This window comes from Salvelinus namaycush, chromosome 22 (assembly GCF_016432855.1).
Source record: "Salvelinus namaycush isolate Seneca chromosome 22, SaNama_1.0, whole genome shotgun sequence".
Taxonomy (NCBI): Eukaryota; Metazoa; Chordata; class Actinopteri; order Salmoniformes; family Salmonidae; genus Salvelinus; species Salvelinus namaycush.
In genome coordinates, this window is record NC_052328.1 from 7,223,388 (window position 1) to 7,250,811 (window position 27,424).

Here is a 27,424-nt window from a genome sequence, read left to right on the forward strand (position 1 = left end):
CTGGCTCATTGTTTATGTAGCCTGCTGTAATGTCTTAGGATGAATTGAATTAAAACTTGCAATATTTGTCTCTGATTTGTTTTGTTTCTATATTTGAAAAGCTACCGTTCCGATTGGTTGGTAACATTCTAACTGGTGGATAGCTATCGATCTTTTACCTCTTCGCGTTGTGTGTGTGTTTTCCTGGTGTTATGTAGATATGTTATGCACTTGTATGGCTCTGCAGGGACAGTCATGGACGGGCGTGTTGGGAGGGATCGGCTGGACGGACAAGGACCTGCCAGGAAGTATACTTGGAGCAAAAAACGAGGTAAGACGTTTCGACTGCTTCATTCTCTGCAGAGATGCACCCCATTTCACTTGCGTGTACTGTTCATGTACTTTACAGACCATGCTCTATAACAGGAATATTCAAATCTTACCCTGAGGGTCCCAAGTTATGCTGTTTTTTTGTTCTACCTGATAATTCATTGCACCTACCTAGTGTTATATGTCACTCACTGACAGTGAGTATGGTTACATACACACAATAATACTAATACGTTTATTGTGAATAGTCAGATTAATATAATAGTTTGATTTAAACGTTTACATGCTGAAATCAGGCTACGTGATGGTATTTTGATCAATGCAGAAAATCGGTTAATCAAAATAAGTTCTACCATGTTATTTTTGGGAAGACTATTTGATTCTGAGTTCAGATATATCGTGCTTATATGTGAAAACTATTTCTACGATGCATACTTTCAGCATAAGAGGGAAGACTGCGCTGCTGGTGCCGGCATATGTACAGATCAAATACAAGTGCTTTCATTGCCGTATGCCGACTGCGATTATGACCTCACGCCTTATTTAAGATAAGCGTAGTAAGGTGTTTAAGTGGCTAATGCCATACTCGGCCTACTACCATAATCATTTTATCATTGTGTGCATGTAAACATATTCAGTGAGCCCATGTCAGTTAAACACATTTCCATGGGTAAATTAGCCTATTTAGTCTAGCTAGCTATCTACACTTTTAGTTATCATGGCCGAATTACCGACCAGACACGCAGAGCACGTACCCAGGGACCCTGATCTCCATGGTGCCCACATTCATTTTGTTAGTCACTTTCACTCAGATATCATATTAAAACTTCTTGTCAATAGGGGGGCGCCATTTCGACTTTGTAAAAATTCGTTCCCAAATTAAACTGCGTCGTACTCAATTCTTGCTCGTACAATATGCATATTATTATTACTATTGGATAGAAAACACTCTCTAGTTTCTATAACCGTTTGAATTATTTCTCTGAGTGAAACAGAACTCATTCTGCATTACACTTCCTGTCAAGGAGTGAGATTTCTGAAATCGAGGTCTCTGTTCTAGGGTCAGTTTATAAATTCCCATGTAAGCTATGGGGCTACATGCACTGCATACGCCTTCCTCTAGATGTCAGTAAGCGGTGAGAATTTGAATGGAGTGGATTGCACCATCTGGGGCACTATAAAAGCTCATGGAACGGAAGGTCCGACCTTTTCAACGGGGCGCCTGACGCAGGAGGGACATCACAATGGCGTCCTGAAAAGCTTTCGTTTTAGCAGTTCTATATCTCCGGCTCTGATTTAATTTGATTTTTGTCTTAAAAACTTCATAAGGTAGTTAATTTAAACCGACTTATAGCAGTTTATATCAGTTTATTGCGATTTTCTGGAATTTCTTTGTCACGCGCTATCGCTAGTTGGACACCTCTCCGGCACATGGCTAGCGTTAGCTGCTATTTCTACAGGAGAAGAGGACATCTTTCAACCAAAAGACGATTGTTCTGGAGAAAGGACACCTTGCCCAAGATTCTGATGGAAGCTCGTCAAATAGTAAGAAGTCTTTATGCTGTTAATTCGTATTTATGTTGACAAATGTTAAACAATAATTCCGCCATGAATTTCGGTGCGGTCTCGCTTTAGCGCACGCTGTATGCGCAGTAACGTTAATTTTAAAAATCTAACACAGCGGTTGCATTAAGAACTAATGTATCTTTCATTTGCTGTCCAACCTGTATTTTTTTGTCAAGTTTATGAATAGTTATCGATTAGATTAGGTGCCTCTCCAAGATGGCGCCGGACAGATTGCTTGAAGTTTGGCCACTACTCACATTGTATAACCACGATTTGTGCCGCTACATATGCACATTTTCGAACAAACCCTATATGCATTGTGTAATATGATGTTACAGGACTGTCATCTGAAGAAGTTTATGAAGGTTAGTCAAAAATTATATATCTTTTGCTTGCTTGTTACGATCGCTAACCTTTGCTGCTGGTAAATGGTGTTGTGTTTCTGGCTATTGTGGTAAGCTAATATAATGCTATATTGTGTTTTCGCTGTAAAACACTTAAAAAATCTGAAATATTGGCTGGATTCACAAGATGTTTGTCTTTCATTTGCTGTACGCTGTGTATTTTTCAGAAATGTTTTATGATGAGTATTTAGGTAATTCACGTTGCTCTCTGTAGTTATTATAGTCGCTTTGGTGAGAGTTGTGATGGTGGCTGCAATGGTAAACTATGATTTATACCTGAAATATGCACATTTTTCTAACAAAACATACGCTATACAATAAATATGTTATCAGACTGTCATCTGATGAAGTTGTTTCTTGGTTAGTGGCTATTTATATCTTTATTTGGTCAAATTTGTGATAGCTACCTATGCAGGAAAAAAATGGTGGAGTAAAAAAAGTGGTGTCTTTTGCTAACGTGGTTAGCTAATAGATTTACATATTGTGTCTTCCCTGTAAAACATTTTAAAAATCAGAAATGATGGCTGGATTCACAAGATGTGTATCTTTCATCTGGTGTCTTGGACTTGTGATTTAATGATATTTAGATGCTAGTATTTACTTGTGACGCTATACTAGGCTATGCTAGTCAGCTTTTTTACTGATGGGGGTGCTCCCGGATCCGGGATTGGGAGGAATTAGAGGTTAACAATGCCTAAAGCATGAAAATATGTGTAGAATTGCAGGAAATGTGCTTTAAAACTGCAAAAACATTATGCCCACCCCATGGTAAAATGTGTAGAATTGCAGGAAATGTGTTGTAGAAATGCAACCAAAAATACATGTTCTGTAAACATATGCCTTTTGTTAAAAAAAAACCTTTTTCTGATAACAGATCCCTCTGTATGTATTAAATGTACCATTAAACCCAATGCAACTAAACACTGTACAATGTGTTTTGGGGGATTTTTACCATTGAAGACCATTAGAGACCATAACATTGAAACCATTAGAACTGCTGCCTTATGGTTTGATTGTTCACCAGGATTGGTCTAACAGTAACTAATCCAAACCTTTATTTAACCTGCCCCACATTCCACTGAAAAGGCAGCGCGCGAAATTCAAAAAATATTTTTTTGAAATATTTAACTTTCACACATTAACAAGTCCAATACAGCAAATGAAAGATAAACATCTTGTGAATCCAGCCAACATGTCAGATTTTTTAAATGTTTTGCAGCGAAAACACCACGTATATTTATGTTAGCTCACCACCAAATACAAAAAAGCACAGACATTTCTTTCACAGCACAGGTAGCTTGCACAAAACCGACCAAATAGAGATAGAATTAGTCACTAACCAAGAAACAACTTCATCAGATGACAGTCTTATAACATGTTATACAATAAATCTATGTTTTGTTCGAAAAATGTGCATATTTCAGGTATAAATCATAGTTTTACATTGCAGCTACAATCACAAATAGCACCGAAGCAGCTAGAACAATTACAGAGAGCAACGGGAAATACCTAAATACTCATCATAAAACATTTATGAAAAATACATGGTGTACAGCAAATGAAAGACAAACATCTTGTGAATCCAGCCAATATTTCAGATTTTTTAAGTGTTTTACAGCGAAAACACAATATAGCATTATATTAGCTTACCACAATAGCCAAACACACAACCGCATTCATTCACCGCAAAGGTAGCGATAGCGAAAAAACAGCAAAATATATAAATTTATTCACTAACCTTGACAAACTTCATCAGATGACAGTCCTATAACATCATATTACACAATACAGATATGTTTTGTTCGAAAATGTGCATATTTAGCGGTACAAATCGTGGTTTTACAATGTGAATACGTAGCCAAACTGCACAAAATTATCCGGATATATTTCTGACACTCACTTAATCTAATCAAAGAACTCATCATAAACTTTACTAAAAAATACATGTTGTACAGCAAATGAAAGATACACTAGTTCTTAATGCAATCGCCGTGTTAGAATTCTAAAAATAACTTTAGTACGACATACAGCTTACGTTATAGCGAGACAGCGCCTGCAATGAGGGCAGAAAATAGTACTAAACATTTTCCACAGAAATACGAAATAACATCATAAATGGTTCCTACTTTTGCTGAGCTTCCATCAGAATCTTGTACAAGGGGTCCTTTGTCCAGAACAATCGTTGTTTGGTTTTAGAATGTCATTTTCTCCTGTCGAATTAGCAACCAAAGCTAGCCAAGTGGCACGAAGCTGTCCATCTTCACCAAACGCAGAGAACGGAAACCGCCAAAGCTCCCAATAAACTTTCAATAATCTGATAAAACTATATTGAAAAAACATACTTTACGATGATATTATCACATTTATCAAATAAAATCAAAGCCGGAGATATTAGCCGTCTATAACGAAAGCTTTTCAGGACGCAATCCAGGGTTCCTTCCCGCGCCTTGCTGAACAAAGGAAATAGTGGTCACGTCATTCCAAGAGCTCTTGTTCGAACTCAGATCAAGCTAGACACCCCATTCCACCTCTCACTGCCTCTTGACATCTAGTGGAAGGCGTATGAAGTGCATGTATATCCATAGATTTAAAGCAAATGAATAGGAAGGCCCTGGAACAGAGCCTCGATTTCAGATTTTTCACTTCCTGACAGGAAGTTTGATGCAAAATGAGTTCTGTTTTACTCACAGATATAATTCAAACGGTTTTAGAAACTTGAGAGTGTTTTCTATCCAATAGTAATAATAATATGCATATTGTACGAGCATGAATTGAGTACGAGGCAGTTTAATTTGGGAACGATTTTTTACAAAGTGAAAACAGCGCCCCCCTATCCCAAAGAATTAAGGGAATAAACCACACACAAAGGGGGCGTTTCCTGGACACATATTAACCATAAAAGAAGAACAAACTGATTTGCTTTCATGGAGGATGACCACACAATTTATTTTCATCACGAGCCAAATCTATTGGTTTCTACAAAGACCAGCAAACCAGCGGTATAGCAGGAACAGAGGCAAAACTAGTGGTCAAAACCAGGTACTTTCACACAACTTTATGATAAATAATGCAATTAACTTCAATGACACATTTCTCTGAACAGGGGACAAAAACATCACCAGATTCACAGGGAATACATTACATAGTATGGAGAAGCAATACTCCAAGCCTCAGCTTCATACTACTTTTCAAACATAGAGAACTGATACTGTAGGGATGTGCCGAGTAGTTGGACTAAGTTTCGTAACGGATATGGGCAATTTTCTGGATGGAATTATGATCTGAGTATTTTTGTAATTATACTTGATTGGAAAAAAATGTATTTTCGGGTGCCAGCAAACATCTTTCTCATGTCAGTCAGTCAGAGTTTCTAAACCACACTGTACTGTTTTCGAGTCCGTCATATGTGTGGTTTAGATAGACAAACTAGTCAGTTGAGTTGTCTGTAAAGAAAATGCTGCTCTGATTGGATAGAGTGAAGCTGTATTTCTTGTCCACTCGCTTCATAATTTCACCCGATCACTTTTCCTTGCATGTTTTCGGTTTGATCACTTAGATTGATGCTGCCTGCTACTATGATAAATCCCACGGCAAGGACGTTTCCTATCAAGCTATCAATCTGCATAATATCTAACAAGTGGAGCAAGGGTAGGGAAAAAATATGACTGAGTGACAGCAAACTTGTCCGACCACTGCAAGTTAAGGACATACAGACGCACCCACCCCTCCGCGCGCTGCTCCTAATCTGCAGCTTTTTTTTGCAGTGAGAACGTGCAGGGATGTATTTTGCCAACACCTATTTATGCATGTTAAAACAATTCTGTTTTTTTCAACTATCAACTGTCAATTTACAAATACGATTACGAATGTGAGTATGGCCATGTCGCCACAGCCCTAAGATAATGGTTCTTGGGGTGGGATAGACATGGGTTGTGGAGGGTCCGTGGATGGCTTTTGACAATTCTTTTGGATTCCTCATGTTTGGTCCAAATTGGATGTTGGGTACTATTTTTATTGAATATTATCTGAAACCTATAAATTAAATTGGCCTTTTTGGGTGCAATCAATTAGCTTAACTTCTCTGAGATAAAATAACATTTCAACAACATTTCAACAGAATGCCAATCTTACCTGTTTCTAACGACAGAAACAATTTCAGAACAATCTGAGATGGTGACTGTCATGACTTGTTGAAATGACAAGAAACGACTCGGGTAACTTATACAATAGATTCTACCAAGAATTGTCCACCCCCAAACAATATAATAATATACAATATAACAATATAATAAACAATATATAATAAACAATATAATATGCCATTGACCAGACACTTTTTCCCCAAGTGTCACGTTCCTGACCTATTTCTGTTAGTTTGTTGTATGTGTTAGTTGGTCAGGACGTGAGTTTGGGTGGGCATTCTATGTTTTCTGTTTCTATGTTGGTTTAAGGGTTGCCTGGTATGGCTCTTAATTAGAGGCAGGTGTTTGGCGTTCCTCTAATTGAGAGTCATATTTAGGTAGGTTGTTTCACAGTGTTCGTTGTGGGTGGTTGTCTCCTGTGTCAGTGTTTGTCGCACCATACGGGACTGTTCGGTTTGTTTTGTACATCGTCATTTTGTGTAGTCTATTTTCCCTGTTCGTGCGTTCTTCGTGTTTATGTAAGTTCGTCGTCCAGGTCTGTCTACTCCGTTTGTTGTTTTGTTAGTTATAGTGAAGTTCGTGTTTTTTCGTCTTGTCTTTAAATAAATTATGTGTTCACAACCCGCTGCGCCTTGGTTCCATCACTACTCCTCCTTTTCGGATGAAAAGGAGGAGAACAACCGTTACACCAAGGGCCTTAGTCATGTGTGCTTGGGTGGACCCAGCAGGCCAAACAGACGTACAATGTTTATACCTTGCTTGAACTTCTCCTTAACAGGTGCAATCACGTTCCCAGCTGGTAAGTATGGTCTGACCAGGGTTTTAAGTCTATAATGGGGTTGCTGTGTTGACTCAAGTTATTCTTGATCTCGTCCACCTCTTCCTCTAAATAGCTGATTGGATTAGTGCTGTTGTGTAAAGCATTAGCTGCCTTACTAGCCCATGTGGATAGGACATTCCTCATATACTGCTCCTGTTGCTGTTTATAACATATGCATTTATTAATCCTGTGTGGTTCATTAGTAAAGAACTGGGGAAGTGTCGTGACAGCTAGCGAACCTAGCTCTGACGCCACACAGATACCTGTAGTCATCATCGATAGTCAAAGCATGGACATCTAGTCCAGGTGGTGGGATTGTACCCTTGACCACTACGACCTTCTTAGACAAATCTAAGAACTTTGCTTTCGTTGGCTCCAGTCGCTGGTAGACGTCTCTGAAAGGCTGTTTTCTCTGATGCTGAGTCGGTGTCGTGTTTGATTTAAACAACACGTCTCTAGAACTAAGAGATCAAGTCTCTGGGAGAGAGAAAGAGAAGAACATGGGAGTCGCTAACTCTAGGGATCACCGTCTGTACCACCCCTCACAGTCTCCCATCAAGGTGGTGCTGAAAAGTGAGTATCGATGGAGATGGACTATGGATTGTTGGAGAGTTGGATAATTGTGTTAGTGAGCCTCAACTTTCTAGAGCTGCAATTGCCAGAAACAGAACAGTATTTTGTCTTTCCACCATGTCAAGTTGAAGAGGTTAAGTGTAAGATGTGGTCATTAGATATTAGTAACAACTTGTCATCAAGGTTGCATCAGGTTGTAAAATCTCTCATACGCTATAGTATGACCTGTGTTAATATAACCTACCTCTTTTCATGAATTTATTTAACAGCGAATAGGCAAGGGGACAGGGTAAATTTATGAAAGGATATGAGAAGGAAGTGTGTAATGTAAATAAGGGGACTTAGACAAATTATTATGGGAATATCCTGTAGTATCATGTATGAAATATTGATATAATAGTGAACTCTAACCTGCAGCATACAAAGATTTATGCTTTCCAGTGATGTTTGACTGTTGATGTGTTGTGCACCATTTAAAGCTGGAGACCAGCATTAATCGTCCATTATGGTCACTGCCTGTATGAGGCAAACATCAATTCTTTGGATTTACAGTACCAGTCAAACGTTTGGACACACATACTCATTCAAGGGGTTTTCTTTATTTTTACTATTTTCTACATTATAGAATAATAGTGAAGACATCAAAACTATGAAATAACACATGGATTCATGTAGTAAGCAAAAACGTGTTAAACAAATCTAAATATATTTTATATTTTCGATTGTTCAAATTAGCCACCCTTTGCCTTGATGACAGTTTTGCACACTCTTGGCATTCTCTCAACCAGCTTCATGAGGTAGTCAGCTGGAATGCATTTCAATTAACAGGTGTGCCTTGTTAAAAGTTCATTTGTGGAATTTCTTTCCTTTGAGAGAATGTCAAGTGTGTAAAGCTGTAATCAAGGCAAAGGGTGGCTACTTTGAAGAATCTCAAATCGATTTTGATTTGTTTAACACTTTTTTTGGTTATTACATGATTCCACATGTGTTATTTCATAGTTTTGATGTCTTCACTATTAAAAATACTTAAAATAAAGAAAAACCCTTGAATGAGTTGGTGTGTCCAAACTTATGACTGGTACTGTATATAGAGTGCATTCGAAAAGTATTCAGACCCCTTGATTTTCCCCACATTTTGTTACTTTACAACCTTATTCTAAAATGGTTTCAATTGGCTCTAACCAGAATAGAAAGAGGAGTGGGAGGACCCAGTGCACAACTGAGCAAGAAGACCAGTACATTAGAGTGTCTAGTTTGAGAAACGGACGCCTCACAAGTCCTCAACTGGCAGCTTCATTAAATAGTACCCGCAACACATAAGTCTCAGCGTCAACAGTGAAGAGGCGACTCTGGGATGCTGGCCTTATAGGCAGAGTTCCTCTGTCCAGTGTCTGTGCTCTTTGCCCATCTTAATCTTTTATTTGTATTGGCCAGTCTGAGATATGGCTTTTTCTTTGTAACTCTACCCAGAAGGCCAGCGTCCCGGAGTCGCCTCTTCAATGTTGACGTTGAGACTGGTGTTTTTTATTCAGACCATTTACTCAGTACTTTGTTGAAGCACCTTTGGCAGTGATTACAGCCTTGATTGTTCTTGTGTATGACATTACAAGCTTGGCACACGTATTTGAGGAGTTTCTCCCATTCTTCTCTGCAGATCCTCTCATGCTCTGTCAGGTTGGATGGGGAGCGTTGCTGCACAGCTATTTTCAGATCTCTCCAGAGATGTTCGATCGGGTTCAAGTTTGGGCTCTGGCTGGCCCCTCAAGGACATTCAGCGACCTGTCCCGAAGCCACTCCTGCCATGTCTTGGCTGTGTGCTTAGTGTCCTTGTCCTGTTGGAAGGTGAACATTCGCCCCAGTCTGAGGTCCTGAGCGCTCTGGAGCAGGTTTTCATCAATAATCTCTCTGTACTTTGCTCCGTTCATCTTTCTCTCGATCCTGACTTGTCTCCCAGTCCCTGCCAATGAAAAACATGCCCACAGCATGATGCTGCCAGCACCATGCTTCACCGTAGGGATGGTGCCAGGTTTCCTCCAGACGTGAAGCTAAGCATTCAGGCCACAATCTTGGTTTCATCAAACCAGAGAATCTTGTTTCTCATGGTCTGAGAGTCTTTAGGTGCCTTTTGGCAAACTCCAAGCGGGATGTCATGTGCCTTTTACTGAGGAGTGGCTTCCGTCTGGCCACTTTACCGTAAATGCCTGATTGGTGGAGTGCCGCAGAGATGGTTGTCCTTCTGTAAGGTTCTCCCATCTCCACAGAGGAACTCTGGAGCTCTGTCAGAGTGACCATCGGGTTCTTGGTCACCTCCTTGACCAAGGCCCTTCTCCCCCAATTGCTCAATGTGGCCGGCTATAGGAAGAGTCTTTGTGTTTCCAAACTTCTTCCATTTAAGAATGATGGAGGCCACTGTGTTCTTGGGGACCTTCAATTCTGCAGAAAGTTTGGGGTACCCTTCCCCAGATCTCTGCCTCGACATAATCCTGTCTTCGAACGTTACGGACAATTCCTTCGACCTTATGGCTTGGTTTTTGCTCTGACATGCACTGTCAACTGTGGGATGTTATATAGACAGGTGTGTCACTTTCCAAATCATGTCCAATCAATTGAATTTAAGAGAGGTGGACTCCAATCAAGTTCGGTCATGGGTTGGTACGGAGCGTAGGGGTTGGTAATGTTCTCTAGTTGTGCCGTGATTGGCTCAGTGTTCTGTCACTTATGGAGACACTGTCACAGCAAAATCTACAGGGAGAACTCGAAAATTCAAGTGGGTGCTGCCATAGAGTTACATCAGAAGTGCCCAAGTCTAAACATCATTGGCCACAGATAACATTTTGTCAAATCACATCATATCTACTGTAGCTTTGCAAGCTAGACAAGCAGTCATCATCATGAAACACTGTGACACTCTACTGACAAATCCTTTTCAATCCTTGTCATATGAAGAGAAATTATAGATAAAACATGTCGGTGCTCATCAGCCACTGGACATAAACATTACACAACAAGTTGGAAATCGCAAATTCAACAATGAGTAGTTTGGAAGGAATCAGGGACTAACTGCAAGCATTGCAAAGCAATCACTAACCTGCTATTCACTGGATTTGGTGTGTGGTCCAAGTCTGGGTTTAAGGGTCTCTACTTTAACATTCTGGGGTATTTTGTGTAGATAGATCAGTGACAAAAAAATCTAAATTTCTCTCACCTTAAGACTTTTTCTGGTATATGTTTTCTAAGACCCATTTTCCGTTTGTTTGACAAGAAATCAAAGCCTTTGCTCATTCCACATTTTTTTAGGATGGAAAATGGTTGAGAAATGTATACATGTCTCCAAAATATAGATTTTTAGATTTCATTTGACACCCAATTTGATACGCTCCAATGAACTTCACAGTGGTGCTAATGGGTCCTTTTACATGGAAATTACCTTAATAGGTTTCACCTATAGTGTTATTCTTCTGCCAAGACCAAGGATGAGAGAATGAGTTGGTCAGAATCAACTAGGGCTAAGAATTTATTTTCAAAGGATGATAAATATCAATCAATCAATGAACCAAACAATAAATGAATTGGCCAAGACATGTCAATAGATGGATACACCATCATTGCACCTCTCTCTCTCTGTTCAGTAGCCTAAACCCACCACAGGAGCAGTGAGGATTAGTACTCATAACAGGCTAACACTTGGCAGCTAACACGCTAGCATTCAACCCTGTGTTCGGGTTGACAATGACATTGAGCAAACCCCTGCAGCTGCTATCATGGGTGCTCACACATGTCAAGCCTTTGTGCGTGTGTGTGTGTGTGCTTTGTTTGTGTAAGCTTAGCTAAATGCACAGTGATTTATATAATAGAAAGCCTCTTGAGTCAGTACGTTGTAGTCGACAGCTGTGTACAGTCGGGTTAAACAAGTATCTATCTAATGGGGCGGTTCTATCTTTGTTGGTTCATGATCTAAGAAATAAGGATTTGTTTAATCAATGAAGGTGTTTTTTCAGAATGCAGTTATCTGAAATGTGAGGTCCATTGAGGTTATTGCAGTCGCCTGGCAGTCTCCACTCAACACATCTCTCAGAGCAATGCATCGTGGGACAGCAGACACTACATCCTGTTATGTGGCACCCGATTACTGCGGTAATCCACTGTCGTCCATTTGTGTGTGTACATGTGTGTGACCGTGGGTAACACACTGCACTATAAATAATCACTTTGATTTCTAGCGCTCTCTCTCTCTTATTCTCTCTCGTTCTCTCTCCCGCTTTCTCTCTAAGTGACCTTAATTTCTAGTACTGTATACAGCACTATGACCACCGTCAGGCAGCAGAGTATTATACTGAGTCTCTTTGCAGAAAGATTCTTACAGAGGGGAACACAGAAACGCACCGCTCCTTGAGATGTGTTTCAGCAGTATCAAGTCATGCCCCAGATATCTCTGAACCTTAGATATGGGCTAACATGGCAGTACTAGTAGAGATTCACTCATAATATCTGGTTTTCTCAGAGGCAGACATTGACAAAGTGCCTAGAGAACTATTCCTGCTTACTATTCACTTATTTACCTTGTCAGATTATACGATTCTGCTTTGGTTGCTTCTGTTCTCACTACAGGTTCTCACTCTGTTCATCAATTGATAGCACGAGTCTAAGACCGAAGGATCTGAGAAGAGACTGTGAATGTCCCCACTTCTGCATGTAGAAATGCCCCCTAATAAACCATTATACAATGGCTAGTTCTGGCATTTGGAAATGGAATCTTTGCACCTGTTTTGATATGCCATAGGCAATGCCATAGACGGAATGATAGCTAGCACGCTACACTTTGTAATGAGTGCTGTGACATGTCATTCAGAGGAATGGCAGTGTACATGTACATAACACTGAGTGTAATATCCTCACCTTTGGGAACCAAATGTATGTATTTCTTTCTCTTTATTTCCCTTCAGGACGCAACGAGCCACTGAAGAAGGAGCGTCTTAAATGGAAGAATGAGTACCCTATGACAGAGGGCCAGCTGAGGAGTAAGAGGGATGAGTTTTGGGACACGGCCCCAGCTTTTGACGGCAGGAAGGAGATTTGGGACGCGCTCCGAGCAGCAGCGGTGGCCGTAGAGCTTAACGACCTGGAAATGGCTCAGGCCATAGTGGACGGAGCCTGCATCACACTACCACATGGTGAGATACACGCATGCGCCCACACACACACACACACGCACATGTTCCATCCAATTATTAATACACTAGATGACTGATAGGGGGTGCTGTTTTCAAGCCACTGCTCCTCCATCTTGGCACTCCCCCTCCATTGTGAAGAATTGGTTGGAAGCTATAAAAAAGCATGTATTAATGTCTACATTTGTTTTTGCCATGTCTATTCTATTGCAGATACCTTAATGCCTACTTGTACATGATATTATGTGAGCTAAACATAAAAATACAAAATGTAAAAATATATAGAAACTTTTTCTTTAAAGCATAATTCTTTAAAAAGTTCTAATGTTACTGTCCCCAATACACAGTGGCGTGTATTCATGAATGAGCTGCAGGACAGGAAATAAACTGCTCAGGGATATTACCATGAGGCCATTGGTGATTTTAAAACAGCTTCAGAGTTCAATGGCTGTGATAGAAGAACGGAGGATGGATAAACAACATTGACATTGAATCTCTCTTTAAGCATGGTTAAGTTAATGTGTAACGAGCCTCCTTCTCTTCATCCGAAGAGGAGTAGCAAGGATTGGACCAACGTGCAGCGGGTTGTGAATACATAATGAACTTTATTTAACAAGACGAAACTAAACACACGAAGAACACTTGATAATTTTACAAAACAACAAAACGAAGTAGACAGACCTGAACGAGAGAACTTACATAAAACATGAAGAACGCACGAACAGGAACAGACTACATATACTAACGACAACGAAACAGTCCCGTGTGGTGCGAACATACACTGACACGGAAGACAACCACCCACAAACAAACAGTGTGAAAACACCTACCTTAATATGACTCTCAATCAGAGGAAATGAAACCACCTGCCTCTAATTGAGAGCCATATTAGGTCACCCTTTAAACCAACATAGAAACAGAAAACATAGACTGCCCACCCAAACTCACGTCCTGACCAACTAACACATACAAAACTAACAGAAAACAGGTCAGGAACGTGACATAATGACCATGCTTGTTGACTATCAACAATAATGACCTAAATGACAGAGTGACAAGAACAATATAAATATACATAATAAATATTCCAAAACATGCATCTTGTATGCGACAAGGCACTAAAGTAATACTGCAAAAAAAACAAAGGAATACACTTTTTGGCCTGAATGCAATACATTACAGTGCCTTCATAAAGTATTCACATCCCTTTACTTTTTCCACATTTTGTTGTGTTACAGCCTGAATTTAAAATTGACTAAATTGAGATTTTGTGTCACTGATCTACCCACAATACCCCATAATGTCAAAGTAGAAATTTGTTTGTAGAACATTTTAGAAATGTATAAAAAATGTAAAGCTGAAATGTCTTCAGTCAATAAGTATTCAACCCCTATGTTATTGCAAGCCTAAATAAGTTCAGGTGTAAAAATGTGCTTAACAAGTCGCATAATAAGTTGCATGGACTCATTCCGTGTTCAATAATAGTGGTTAACATGTTTTTTGAATGACTACCCCAAATCTGTATCCTACTCATACAATTATCTGTAAGGTCCCTCAATTGAGTAGTGAATTTTAAGACCAGAGCGTTTTTATCAATGCCTTGCAAAGAAGGGCACCGATGGGTAGATGTGTAAAAATAAAAAAAAGCAGCAGCTAAATATCCCTTTGAGCATGATAAAGTTATTCATTACACTTTTGGATGTTGTACCACTACACCCAGTCACTACAAAGATACAGGTGTCCTTCCTAACTCAGTTCCCGGAGAGGAAGGAAACCGCTCAGGGATTTCACCATAAGGTCAATGATGATTTTAAAACAGTTAAGAGTTTAATTGTTGTGATATGAGAAAATTGAGGATGGTTCAACAGCATTGTAGTTACTCCTCAATACTAACCTAAATGACAGAGTGAAAAGAAGGAAGTCTGTACAGAATGCAAATATTCCAAAACATTTATCCTGTTTGCAACAAGGCACTTAAGTAATACTGCAAAATAATTGGCAAAGAAATTGACTTTTTGTCCTGAATATAAATCATTATGTTTGTGGCAAATCCAACACAACACATCACTTATTACCACTCATTTTAAGCATGGTGGTGGCTGCATCATGTTATGGGTATGCTTGTCATTGGCAAGGACTCAGAGTTTTTTGGGATAAAAAGAAATGGAATTGAGCTAAGCACAGGCAAACTCCTAGAGAAAAAACTGGTTCAGTCTGCTTTCCAAAAGACACTTTCAGCAGGACAATAACCTAAAACACAAGGCCAAATCTACACTGGAGTTGCTTACCAAGATTACATTTAATGTTCCTGAGTGACCTAGTTACAGTTTTGACTTAAATCACCAAGATTTAAAAATGGTTGTCTAGCAATGATCAACAATCAACTTGACAGAGCTTGAAGAAGTTTAAAAATAATAACGGCCAAATATTGTACAATCCAGGTGTGCAAAGATCTTATAGACTTACCAAAAAAGACTCAGATGTAATCGGCACCAAAGGTGCTTCTACAAAGTTTTGACTCAGTGGTGTGAATACTTATATAAATGACATATTTCTGTATTTAATTTTCAATAAATTGTAAAAAATGTCTAAAAACATGTTTTCACTTTGTCATTATGGGGTATTGTGTGTAAATGGGTGAGATCTTTTTTTTAAAATTCATTTTGAATTCAGGCTGTAACACAACAAAATCTTGAATAAGTCAAGGGGTATGAATACTTTCTGAAGTCACCGCATGTTTGGGGCAAATCCAACACAACACATCACTGAGTAACTGCCTCCTTATTTTCAAGCATGGTGGTGGCTTCATCATGGTAGTTTTTCAAGGATAACAAGAAATGGGATGGAGCCAAGCACAGGCAGAATCTTAGAGGAAAACCCTGTTTCAGTCTGCTTTACATGAGAGACTGGGAGAGGAATTCACCTTTCAGCAGGACAATAACCTACAACACATGGCAAAGTCTACACTGGAGTTGCTAACAAAGAAGACAGTGAGTGTTCCTGGGTGGCCAAGTTAACGTTTGGACTTAAATCGGTTTGAAAATCTATGGCAAGACATGAAAATGGCTGTCTAGCCATGATCCCCAACATCTTGACATAATTATGGGCAAATATTGCACAATCCAGGTGTGCAATGCTCTTATAGACTTACCCAAGATGACTCACAGCTGTAATCGATGCCAAAGGTGTTTCTATTATGCATCCTGTTGTGATTCGAAATATTTGAATGTGCAACCTAATCCAGTGATTGTCATGCATTCTGGGTAGACAATTATGTTATTGTTATACTTTACCATTAATATGACTCCAGAATTGTCCCTTTTTTTTGTCAATAGAGATGAATTTGTCTGAATCTTTATGTGCTCTAATAGCATATGCTAATTTATTTGGTGCTAATTCACCACCTGAGTAAGTGGAAACTCAAAACACATTAGATAGATCACTAACTCGAAAGTTACAACCCACTAATAGTAGCAATGTATTAATCTAACAGTAAATGTCATGTCCAGAAAAACTAGCCTACGTCCAATGAGGCCAATGCGCATTTCGCTCACTCCGTATCTCAAAGCCATATCGAATATCTCTGTAAAATAGTTGCTATTTAACTCATAAATGAGAGTTGCAAAATTAAAAGTAGACCTACAGAAAGCTGAGAACATCCTCTCTACACAACCGCATAGCTGTGTTTTCCCAGAAATTGGATTTTAAAATGTTATACAATCAGAACACTTTTCTTTCTCCCGGAGCGTTTTTTCCCCCGAGAAAGGAGAGATAGAGTGGTTCACTCTACACAGCAGCAGGCCCCAGCTACACACATAAAATGCCAAGTAGTCCACGCTACTGGTTGAGATACTTTCGGTCATGTAGTGTATGTGGACACCTGCTTGTCGAACATCTCATTCCAAAATCATGGGCCTTAATGTGGAGTTCGCCCCCAATTTGCTGCTATAGCAGCCTCCGCTCTTCTGGGAAGACTTTCCACTGTTGGAGCTAGAAACAAGAGCATTTTGCTACATCCGCAATAACATCTGTGACCAATAAAATTTGATTTGATTTACAGTAGATGTTGAAACATTGCTGCGGGGACTTGTTTCCATTCAGCCACAAGAGCATTAGTGAGGTCGGGCATGAATGATGGGCGATTAGGCCTGGCTCGCAGCTGGCGTTCCAATTCATCCCAAAGGTGTTCAATGGGGTTGAGGACAGGGCTCTGTGCAGACCACTCAAGTTCTTTCACACCGATCTCAACACACCGTTTCTGTATGAACCTCGCTTTGTCATGGTGAAAAAGGAAAGGGCCTTCCCCAAACTGTTGCCACAAAGTTGGAAGCACAGAATCTTCTAGAATGTCATTGTATGCGCTAGCGCTAAGATTTCCCTTCACTGGAACTAGCCCAAACCATGAAAAACAGCCCCAGACCATTTTTACTCCTCCACCAAACTTTACAGTGGCACTATGCATTGGGGCAGGTAGCATGCTCTTGGTATCTGCCAAACCCAGATTCGTCCGTCGGACTGCCAGATGGTGAAGCATGATTCATCACTCCAGAGAACGCGTTTCCACTGCTCTAGAGTCCAATGGTGGTGAGCTTTACACCACTCCTGCCGATGCTTGGCATTGCGCATTGGTGATCTTAGCCTTGTGTGCTGCTCGACCATGGAAACCCATTTCATGAAGCTCCCAATGAACAGTTCTTGTGCTGACATTGCTTCCAGAGGCAGTTTGGAACTCGGTAATGAGTGTTGCAAACGAGGACAGACGATTTTTACACGCTGCGCACTTCAACACTGGCCGGTCCCGTTCTGTGAACTTGTGTGGCCTACCACTTCGGGGCTGAGCCGTTGTTGCTCCTAGACGTGTCCACTTCACAATAACAGCACTTACATGTTGACTGGGGCAGCTCTAGCAGGGGAGAAATTTTAGGAACTGACTTGTTGGAAAGGTGGCATACTATAACGCTGCCACGTTAAAAGTCACTGAGCTCTTCAGTAAGGCCATTCTACTGACAATGTTTGTCTATGGAGATTGCGTGGCTGTGTGCTCGACTTGCACTTACTCCATCCATTTATCCTTCTGGGTAAAGACATCAGTGAGTGAACTGTAAAACTCCTCCCTGTTGGCCCTCAGTTTTAATAGTCTCTTGGTCTCAATGCGATGGAGATGATGGCAAGGAATGAGAGTCGTCCTTGAATTGTCCGGTTTCGACTGTATGTCTTTATCCGTTTCAGCGAAGAAAATGACCTCTCAACGAATGCTGTTGTGGCTGATATAGTAAGGAACTTTGTCGCCACTGGAGCTACAGTAACTTTGTCGCCTCAGGGATCGTCGTGTCGGGTCATGCTGAACAAGAAGAAGCTGTCCAGGTGATTTGTCTTGTACCATTTGTGAGCTGTACAATCCGACAAGATCAGCATTAAGTCTAACGAAATCAAAGTACTTTGAGTATTTTGACAGGCACTCGTTTGCTGGTGTCAAACTTTTGTGACATTGTTTCACATTTTTTGCATTCCACTGAGCCAAGGAAATGAAGTTCACCAAAGTGGTCAAACCTGGCTCTCATCTAAACGTTGATTGATATTGTCCATTATGGTGTAGTAGATTCTGCTGGTTACCACGATTTTCGCTTTCTGCCAGGCCCAATTCATTGTATTTCATGCTCGAATCGCTCATATCAACAATCAGTCTTGTTGCTGCCTTACCAGTGCTTTCATTGTGTCGCTGAAACCCATATCCATCACTTTGTACTGCAGAACACGGAAGAGCGAGTCAGTTTCATTGAACATTCTATCATAGGCCATGAGCAAAAAGCAAACATGCTGGCAGGTCTCAATGTGTTGCTAACTGTAAAAACCGTATTACCGCTCACGAGTCATGAAGGCAGTCAAATTCCACATGACCGTTTATCAAATATAACTTTATTTGTCACGTGCCGAATACAACAAGTGTAGACTTTAGTAAATGCTTACTTACAAGCCCTTAACCAACAGTGCAGTTCAAGAAGAGTTAAGAAAATATTTACCAAGTAGACGATATTAAAAAGTTATAATAAAAAGTAACACAATAAGAAAAACAATAACGAGGCTATATACAGGGGGCACCGGTGTCACGCCCTGACCATAGAGAGCCCTTGGTTCTCTATGGTGTAGTAGGTCAGGGCGTGACTAGGGGGTGTTCTAGCTCAATATTTCTATGCTGGTGTTTTGTATGGTTCCCAATTAGAGGCAGCTGGTTGAGGTAATTTGTACATGTAGGTGGGGGTGAAGTGACTATGCATAGATAATAAACAGCGAGTAGCAGCAGTGTACAAAAGGGTGGGGGGGGGTCAATGTAAATTGTCTGGTGGCGATTTTATTAATTGTTCAGCAGTCTTATGGCTTGGGGGTAGAAGCTGTTGGTCCTAGGAGCCTTTTGGTCCTAGACCTGGCGCTCCGGTACCGCTTGCTGTGCGGTAGCAGAGAAAACAGTCTATAACTTGGGTGACTGGAGTCTCTGACAATTTTATGGGCTTTCCTCTGACACTGCCTATTATATAGGTCCTGGATGGCAGGAAGCTTGGCCCCAGTGATGTACTGGGCCATTCGCACTACCCTCTGTAGTGCCTTACAGTCAGATGCCGAGCAGTTGCCATACCAGGCGGTGATGCAACCGGTCAAGATGCTCTCGATGGTACAGCTGTAGAACCTTTTGAGGATCTGGGGACCCATGCCAAATATTTTTAGTCTCCTGAGGGGGTAAAGGTTTTGTTGTGCCCTCTTCACCACTGTCTTGGTATGTTTGGACCATGATAGTTCGTTGGTGATGTGGACACCAAGGAACTTTAAACTCTCGACCCGCTCCACTACAACCGCGTAGATGTTAAGGGGGGCCTGTTCGGCCTGCCTTTTACTGCCTTTGTCTTGCTCACATTGAGGGAGAGGTTGTTGTCCTGGCACCACAATGTTAGTTTTCTGACCTCCTCCCCATAGGCCGTCCCATCGTTGTCGGTGATCAGACCGACCACTTGTGTCGTCAGCAAACTTAATGATTGTGTTGGAGTCGTGTTTGGCCACGCAGTCGTGGGGGAACAGGAAATACAGGAGGGGACTAAGTACACACCCCTGAGGGGCCCCAGTGTTAAGGATCAGCGTGGCAGACTTGTTGTTACCTACTCTTACCACCTGGGGGCGGCCCGTCAGGAAGTCCAGGATCCAGTTGCAGAGGGAGGTGTTTAGTCCCAGTGTCCTTAACTTAGTGATGAGCTTCGTGGGTACTATGGTGTTGAACACTGAGCTGTCGTCAATGAACAGCATTCTCACATAGGTGTTCCTTTTGTCCAGGTGAGAAAGGGCAGTGTGGAGTGCGATTGAGATTGCGTCATCTGTGGATCTGTTGGGGCGATATGCGAATTGGAGTGGTTCTAGGGTGTCCGGGAGGATGCTGTTGATGTGAGCCATGACCAGCCTTTCAAAGCACTTCATGGCTACCAACGTGAGTGATATGGGGATGTAATCATTTCGGCAGGTTTCCTTCGCTTCCTTGGGCGAGGAGACTAGGGTGTTCTGCTTGACACATGTAGGTATTACAGACTCGGTCAGGGAGCGGTTGAAAATGTCAGTGAAGACACTTGACAGTTGGTCCGCGTATGCTTTGAGTACACGTCCTGGTAATCCATCTGGCTCAGCGGCTTTGTGAATGTTGACCTGTTTAAAGGTTTTGTTCACATCGGCTACCGAGAACGTTATCGGTCATCCAGAACTGCTGGTGCTATCGTGCACGCTTCAGTGTTGCTTGCCTCAAAGTGAGCATAAAAGGCATTTAGCTCGTCTGGGAGGCTCGTGTCGGGGATCTGGCGGGGATCTGGGCCTGTTCCAGTGAAAGCAGGATTTCCTTCTCGCCGGAATCCTTATGATTACTGCAATAAGTTAAAAAATAAGTTGCAAAAAAACTAACAAAATAGCACAATTGGTTGGGAGAATGTAAAACGTCAGCCATGTTCTTCGGCGCCATCTTAGTCACAGTAATTAGGCTTCTCCAAGCTCTGATGCTGCTGCTGGTCATTAGTAGCCTACCAAACTTGCTAACTGCCTGGTACTCAGCACTCTATTGTTCCTCTAATCACTCTAACATCAATGCAAATGTCATCTCAAATCTAATCAAACACTTCATGAGAGCCCATTAGGTCATGTTGCGCAACATTTCTAAAGGCTATGCAATTTCGGGAGAAAACAGAGTGATGGCAGATAATAAAAAGAAAAGGATCCCATCAACTTTCTATTGGCTAGGCCTACTATATTTATTTCTCAACTTTCCTAATATTAAGCACAATGCCTACTTGGCTGGCATGAAAATAAACCACGAGGAAAAGCGTCCTCCATTTGCTATTTAAGTGCATGGATGACATGTCTTTTTTCCCGCTGTCCCTGTTTCTATACAGGTGCATGATAATGGTCCATTCTAAATCAAAACAAATGTCACACATATATTATTTGGTAAACTCAGCAAAAAAAGAAACGTCCCTTTTTCAGGACCCTGTCTTTCAAAGATAATTCGTAAAAATCCAAATAACTTTACAGATCTTCATTGTAAAGGGTTTAAACACGGTTTCCCATGTTTCCACAACCTGTGGAACGGTCGTTTATTTCCTACCATCTGTAAGCTGTTAGTGTCTTAACGACCGTTCCACAGGTACATGTTCATGAATTGTTTATGGTTCATTGAACAAGCATGGGAAACAGTGTTTTAACCCTTTGCAATGAAGATCTGTGAAGTTATTTGGATTTTTACGAATTATCTTTGAAAGACAGGGTGCTGGGTTTATCATGCTTCTTTAGACCTCTCTAAAATAAATAATTGATTTATTGTGAAGGTGTAGGTTATATTACATGGATTAATTAGACGTTTTAAAATGGCTTGTAGCCTATGTGTGGAAGCCAGGAGATGCTAAATGTGTTTATGTTAATTAACGGAAAATAACCATGAGACCATGAGACCGACAGTTATTTGCTTGACAATCACCAGCTGACGAAACTTTGTGACCGCCACAGCCCTAATCACGCCCTTCCACGGGAGGTAAAGCAGTTCCGTCTTGTCGAGGTTGAGCTTGAGCTGGTGGGCCGACATCCAAGTAGAGATATCTGCCAGGCACGCAGAGATGCGCGTCGCCACCTGCGTGTCAGAAGGGGGGAAGGAGAAAAGTAGTTGAGTGCCATCCACATAGCAACTATAGGAGAGACCATGTGAGGATATGATGTAGCCGAGTGACTTGGTATATAGTGAGAAGAGGGCCTAGAACTGAGCCCTGGGGGACACCAGTAGTGAGAGTATGTGGTCCAAACACAGATCCTCTACACGTCACCTGGTAGGAGCGGCCTGCCAGGTAGGATGCAATCAAACAGTGTGCATAGCCTGAGACACCCAGCCCTGAGAGGGTGGACAGAAGGATCTGATGGTTCACGATGTCAATGGTAGCGGATAGATGTAGGAGGATGAGAACAGAGGAGAGAGAGTCAGTTTTGGCATTGCGGAGAGCCTCCGTAACACAGAGAAGAGCAGTCTTGGTTGAGTGACCCGTCTTGAAGCCTGACTGGTTAGGGTCAAGAAGATCGTTCTGAGAGAGATAACGAGAAAGTTGATCAGAGACAGCACGCTCAAGTGTTTTGGAAAGAAAATAAAGAAGGGATACAGGTCTATAGTTTTTGACGTCAGTAAAGTGTTGCTTTCTTGATGAGGGGAGCAGCTCAGGCCCGAGGGGATGCAGCCAGTGGTCAGGGATGAGTTGATGAGGGAAGTGAGGAATAGGAGAAGGTCTCCAGAGATGGTCTGGAGAAGGGAGGAGGAGATGGGGTCGAGCGGTTAGGTTGTCGGGTGGCCAGACCACTAGTCGCAGGATGTCATCTGGAGAGAGAGGGTAGAAAGAGGTCAAGGCGTAGGGTTTTTCTGTGTGAGTGAGACCAGTGGACTCAATAGGCTGAGCGAATGAGTAGCGGACGTCGTCAACCTTTTTTTCAAAGTAGTTGACAAAGTCGTCCACAGAGATGGAGGGGGAGGAATAAGGAGGGAGGAGAAGGTGGTAAAGAGTTTCTTAGGGTTAGAGGCAGAAGCTTGACATTTAGAGTGGTAGAACGTGGCTTTAGCAGCAGATACAGAGGAAGAGAAGGTAGACAGGAGGGAAAGGATGACAGGTCCTCCAGAAATGTAGTTCACCTCCATTTTTGCTCAGCTGCGGCAGCCTAGTTCTGTAAGCTCTCAATGAGTAACTCAGCCATGGAGCAAGAGGGGAGGGCGGAGCCGGCCGGGAGGAAAGGGGACAGTGCAATTCATAGGATGCGGAAAGGGAGGAGAGTAGGGTCGATGAGGCAGAATCAGGAGACAGAAGGGAGAAGGATTTAGCAGAAGGGAGAGATTATAGGATAGAAGAGGAGAGTAGTGGGAAAGAGAGAGCGAAGATTGTGACGACGCATGACCCTGAGAGAACATCTCCACATAGGAGAAAGGAGTAGCCCTGTGCCACCACCGTGATGACCAGATGCTCTTGGACTATGACAGAAAAAATAGTCAGATGAAGAGAGAGCAGCTGGACTAGCAGTGTTCTGTTGGGTGATCCATGTCTCCGTCAGGTCCAAAAGGTCAAGGGACTGAAGGGCAGCATAGGCTGAGATGAACTCAGCGTTCTTGACCGTAGATTGGCAGTTCCAACAGAGATGCAAACTAGTCACCTTTCAGTGAAATTCGCCGTTTTGAATGCAAAATAGGTGACCTACGTGATTCGTGTAGATCCGGTGATAAAAATTGGGGGGGGGGGTTGGATCACTACTGGCTGTAAGCGAACGAGTGATTGGCGTTTGGAGTAATACTGTCTGTATCCAAGGCTCAGCCAATCGTTCACAGAACAACAGAATGCAGCGCAGCACGCGACTGAAGAAAGAGACAACCAATTTACTAGTTACAGCATCAGCTCGCGCTCCAGAAAGACAGCTAGCTAGCGAACATTACAACATCAGATGAGCTAACATTAGCAACCTAACCAATTCGCTATAGTATTAACTGGTATACGACTCCTTGCCGTTCCTCAAGTTATAACGCGTTAGTTGCTTACTGGACCCTGGCAATCTGTGTGAAATGAGTTAACTAGCTAACAAACTAATCACTAATCTGTTAACTAGTGTTTTCCCTCTACAGTATGTGGTTAATTTTCAGAATGAGAGAATTAGGTGAAAATGAGGCGTTGCTTGTTAAACAAGTGGATTCAGGGATCAAGTGTAGCTGGAGCTGGGCCTGGCTTAAGATGGATGCCACTATAGAGGTGAAAGGAACACCACACACTTTCCCTCTTTCTCACTTTTTCAATACAGTGGATAAAAAGTGGTATGCCAGGTGTACACTCTGCCTGAAAGAGATCAATTATGCCAACAAAGGGTATCATGCTCTGCTGGCACATTGTAGAACAGATGTCCTCAGGCAGAAAGTGTATAATGTGCAGTGTAGCCCAAAGATATTGTTTTTGTTGTGTTAAACTTGACAGTAACACGTGTGTGTGTGTGTGTGAGTGAGGGGGAATTATATATATTTTATACTCAGTTAACGTTATTTTTGCACACATGTAGCCTTGTGCACTTGATCGATGGCCACTGTAATATAGCAAAATAATTATGCCTGTTTGTTTCATTCTTCATTCTACTTTAAGATTTTTTTTCCCCAAAGTGCAATATTTATATATGTGTGGTCACAAGTGTTCTATTATAAAGGCTGTCATGGTAACTGCAATATTAGTGTATTGTTATTCTCAAGACTTGAGTGTCATTTGCAGTAAAGTCTAGGCAACAAATAACATTGGATTGCTTTCTTTAATTTTTTTTGCCATGAGTTAGGTTCACATTAACCACTTTTTATTTTACACATAGAGACTGATCATGTAGATCATATTCTTTGTTGTTTAGTTTAAACCTGCATTTCCCCCTAGCATGGATTGTTTGCATGTTGCAAAAAAGAAAAAGTGTCACATTTTTGGGCCCTCGCCAGGTTGCATCCCTGTTCCAAACGCTGCCAGACTCGGAATTCCACATGGGCTCTGCCCGCAGGGTACACTAAATTAAAAAGGTTGCAGCCAGGGGGTGGGGAGTGTCTGTAAAGCCTACAGGGAGAGGTGCGAACACGTATAGAAAACACACATAGTTGACAAAGCTACAGAAGAGCAAAATGAGATCATCTGTAAATAACAAGGTAATATACTCAAGTGAGAGAGCGGTGTGGATCCTCCCAGATGTGATGTGTGGTTATATAATAGTCGTGGGCAGCATGAGAGGATCTCAAGTATTTTAGCTACATAGACAGTAAGGAGACAGTGGGGGACGGTATCTCCGGGGGTAGGGTTGGCCACTCCTAGTCTAGGGGTCCCTAGAGGCTATTGGTTGACTTCAGTCGGGCCTGCTACTGAGGTATGTTCTGTGTCTTTATCTGTCATCTTCAGGTACTCTGACAGAGAGTTATGATGAACTGGGGAACCGCTACCAGCTTCCTGCGTACACTCTAACCCCTCCCGCCAATCTCATCACTGAACGCACCAACGACAGCGAAGCTCCCAATCAAAAGGAGCAGAAAAAGCCTCCCTCCTTTCCCAAAGAGGAGTTCCAGCTACGAGTTCGACTCTCATGCGGTAAGAGACACAAGGCTAGAGCAGGCGATGTGACAAAAATTCACATTGCGATAAATTGCATGAGTTGAGGTGAAAACGATAAATAAAACGATAAGTTTATAACATTAATATCCTCCACTGTTTTTTATTTTTTATTATCCTTTAAAATACTACTGCTATTTTGGTGGTTGTAGCCTTCAAGTGGCCCATTAACAATCACCCAGATTAGCACATTTATTTAATTTCAAACGAACAATATCAGCAAAATGCCTGTGATAAGTGGTTGATGTCGATCATTTTCCGTTTATCGTCCCAGCTCTACACCCTACCCTGAGTTGGGGTGGGCAGTCTCTGTTTCTATTTCTATGTTTTGCTATTTCTGTGTTTGGCGTGATATGGTTCTCAATCAGAGGCAGCTGTCAATCGTTGTCCCTGATTGGGAACCATATTTAGGTAGCCTGTTTTGTGTTGGGTTTTGTGGGTGGTTGTCTTCAGTCTTCGTGTGTCTGCACCAGACAGAACTGTTTCGGTTTTTCCACATTTGTTGTTTTTGTATTTTGAGTGTTCACTTTTATTAAACAAGATGAACAATTACCACGCTGCACATTGGTCCTCCGATCCTTCTAACTTCTCCTCCTCAGACGAGGATGGCGCGATCCTTCTAACTAACCACCTCCCGGGTGGCGCAGTGGTCTAGGGCACTGCATCGCAGTGCTAGCTGCGCCACCAGAGTCTCTGGGTTCACGCCCAGGCTCTGTTGCAGCTGGCCGCAACCGGGAGGTCCGTGGGGCGACGCACAATTGGCATAGCGTCGTCCGGGTTAGGGAGGGTTTGGCCGGTAGGGATATCCTTGTCTCAGTATGTAAATGTAATAAAATGTATGCACTCTACTGTAAGTCGCTCTGGATAAGAGCGTCTGCTAAATGACTAAAATGTAAATGTAAAAATGAGGAGGAAGACGAAAGCCGTTACACAAGGCGAGGCACAGAATTGCTAATCTTGATTACATTATAGCGATTTGTGCATTAATGATTCTGCGCAGTTCGACTCTCAAACTCTCTCTAGTCCAGGGTTTTCAGAAACTCTGTCCTGGGAACCCTGTGTGCACATTTCTTTTCTTCTTCCTAGCACTACTCAGCTGATTCAAATAACCAACTTATCATCAAGCTTTGATCATTTGAATCAGCTGTGTAGTTCTAGGCCAAAAACTAAAACGTACACCTAAGGGGAGCCCCAAGACCGAGTTTGGGAAACCCTGCTCTAGTCTAGAGTCGATTTACTTGCTCTGATGTCCCACTATTCCCAACTCCCCTCCTCTCCATTCACTACCCTACAAACAGTGAACTGATTGAGTGCAGTGTGCAACTGGTTTATACAGTGAGGGCAATGTTTCGAACGTTGCAGGTAGAAATATAATGAATAGAGTTGACACCATTCCCCATTCTTGAACAGACCCTTGATTGTAGAAGTAACTTGACCAATGTCTCTGTCCTCCACAGGTAAGGACCTCCGAATAAGCGCCTCCATGTCAGACTCCATCTCCCAGCTGAAGACAGTCCTGGAGGGGCAGGAAGACATCGAAGTGGCCCACCAACGCTGGTTCTTTGCAGGTAAACTGCTCACAGACAAGATCCGACTCCAGGACACCAAGATACAGAAAGACTTTGTGGTCCAGGTCATCGTCAACAACTACTCACCAGTTACCAAACTCATGCCAAACTGAGGAGAAATGGAGAAAGAGAAGGATGGATGGGAGAGTAGGAGGAAAGGATTGAGATGAAAGGGGGACGGAGAGAGGGTTGGCGAAAGACTGGGATGGAGTGCAGGCAGA

At 41.9% G+C, this 27,424-nt stretch overlaps 1 protein-coding gene across 1 annotated transcript; it reads left to right on the top strand.

The window, feature by feature from the left end:
* Window positions 1–7,741: 7,741 nt before the first annotated feature.
* On the top strand, window positions 7,742–27,316 carry LOC120017375 (ubiquitin domain-containing protein 1-like). Its single transcript, XM_038960125.1, has 4 exons — window positions 7,742–7,814; window positions 12,758–12,985; window positions 25,429–25,614; window positions 27,093–27,316. The coding sequence occupies exons 1-4, from the start codon at window positions 7,742–7,744 to the stop codon at window positions 27,314–27,316; spliced, it is 711 nt and encodes a 236-aa protein (XP_038816053.1).
* The last annotated feature ends 108 nt before the right edge of the window (window positions 27,317–27,424 follow it).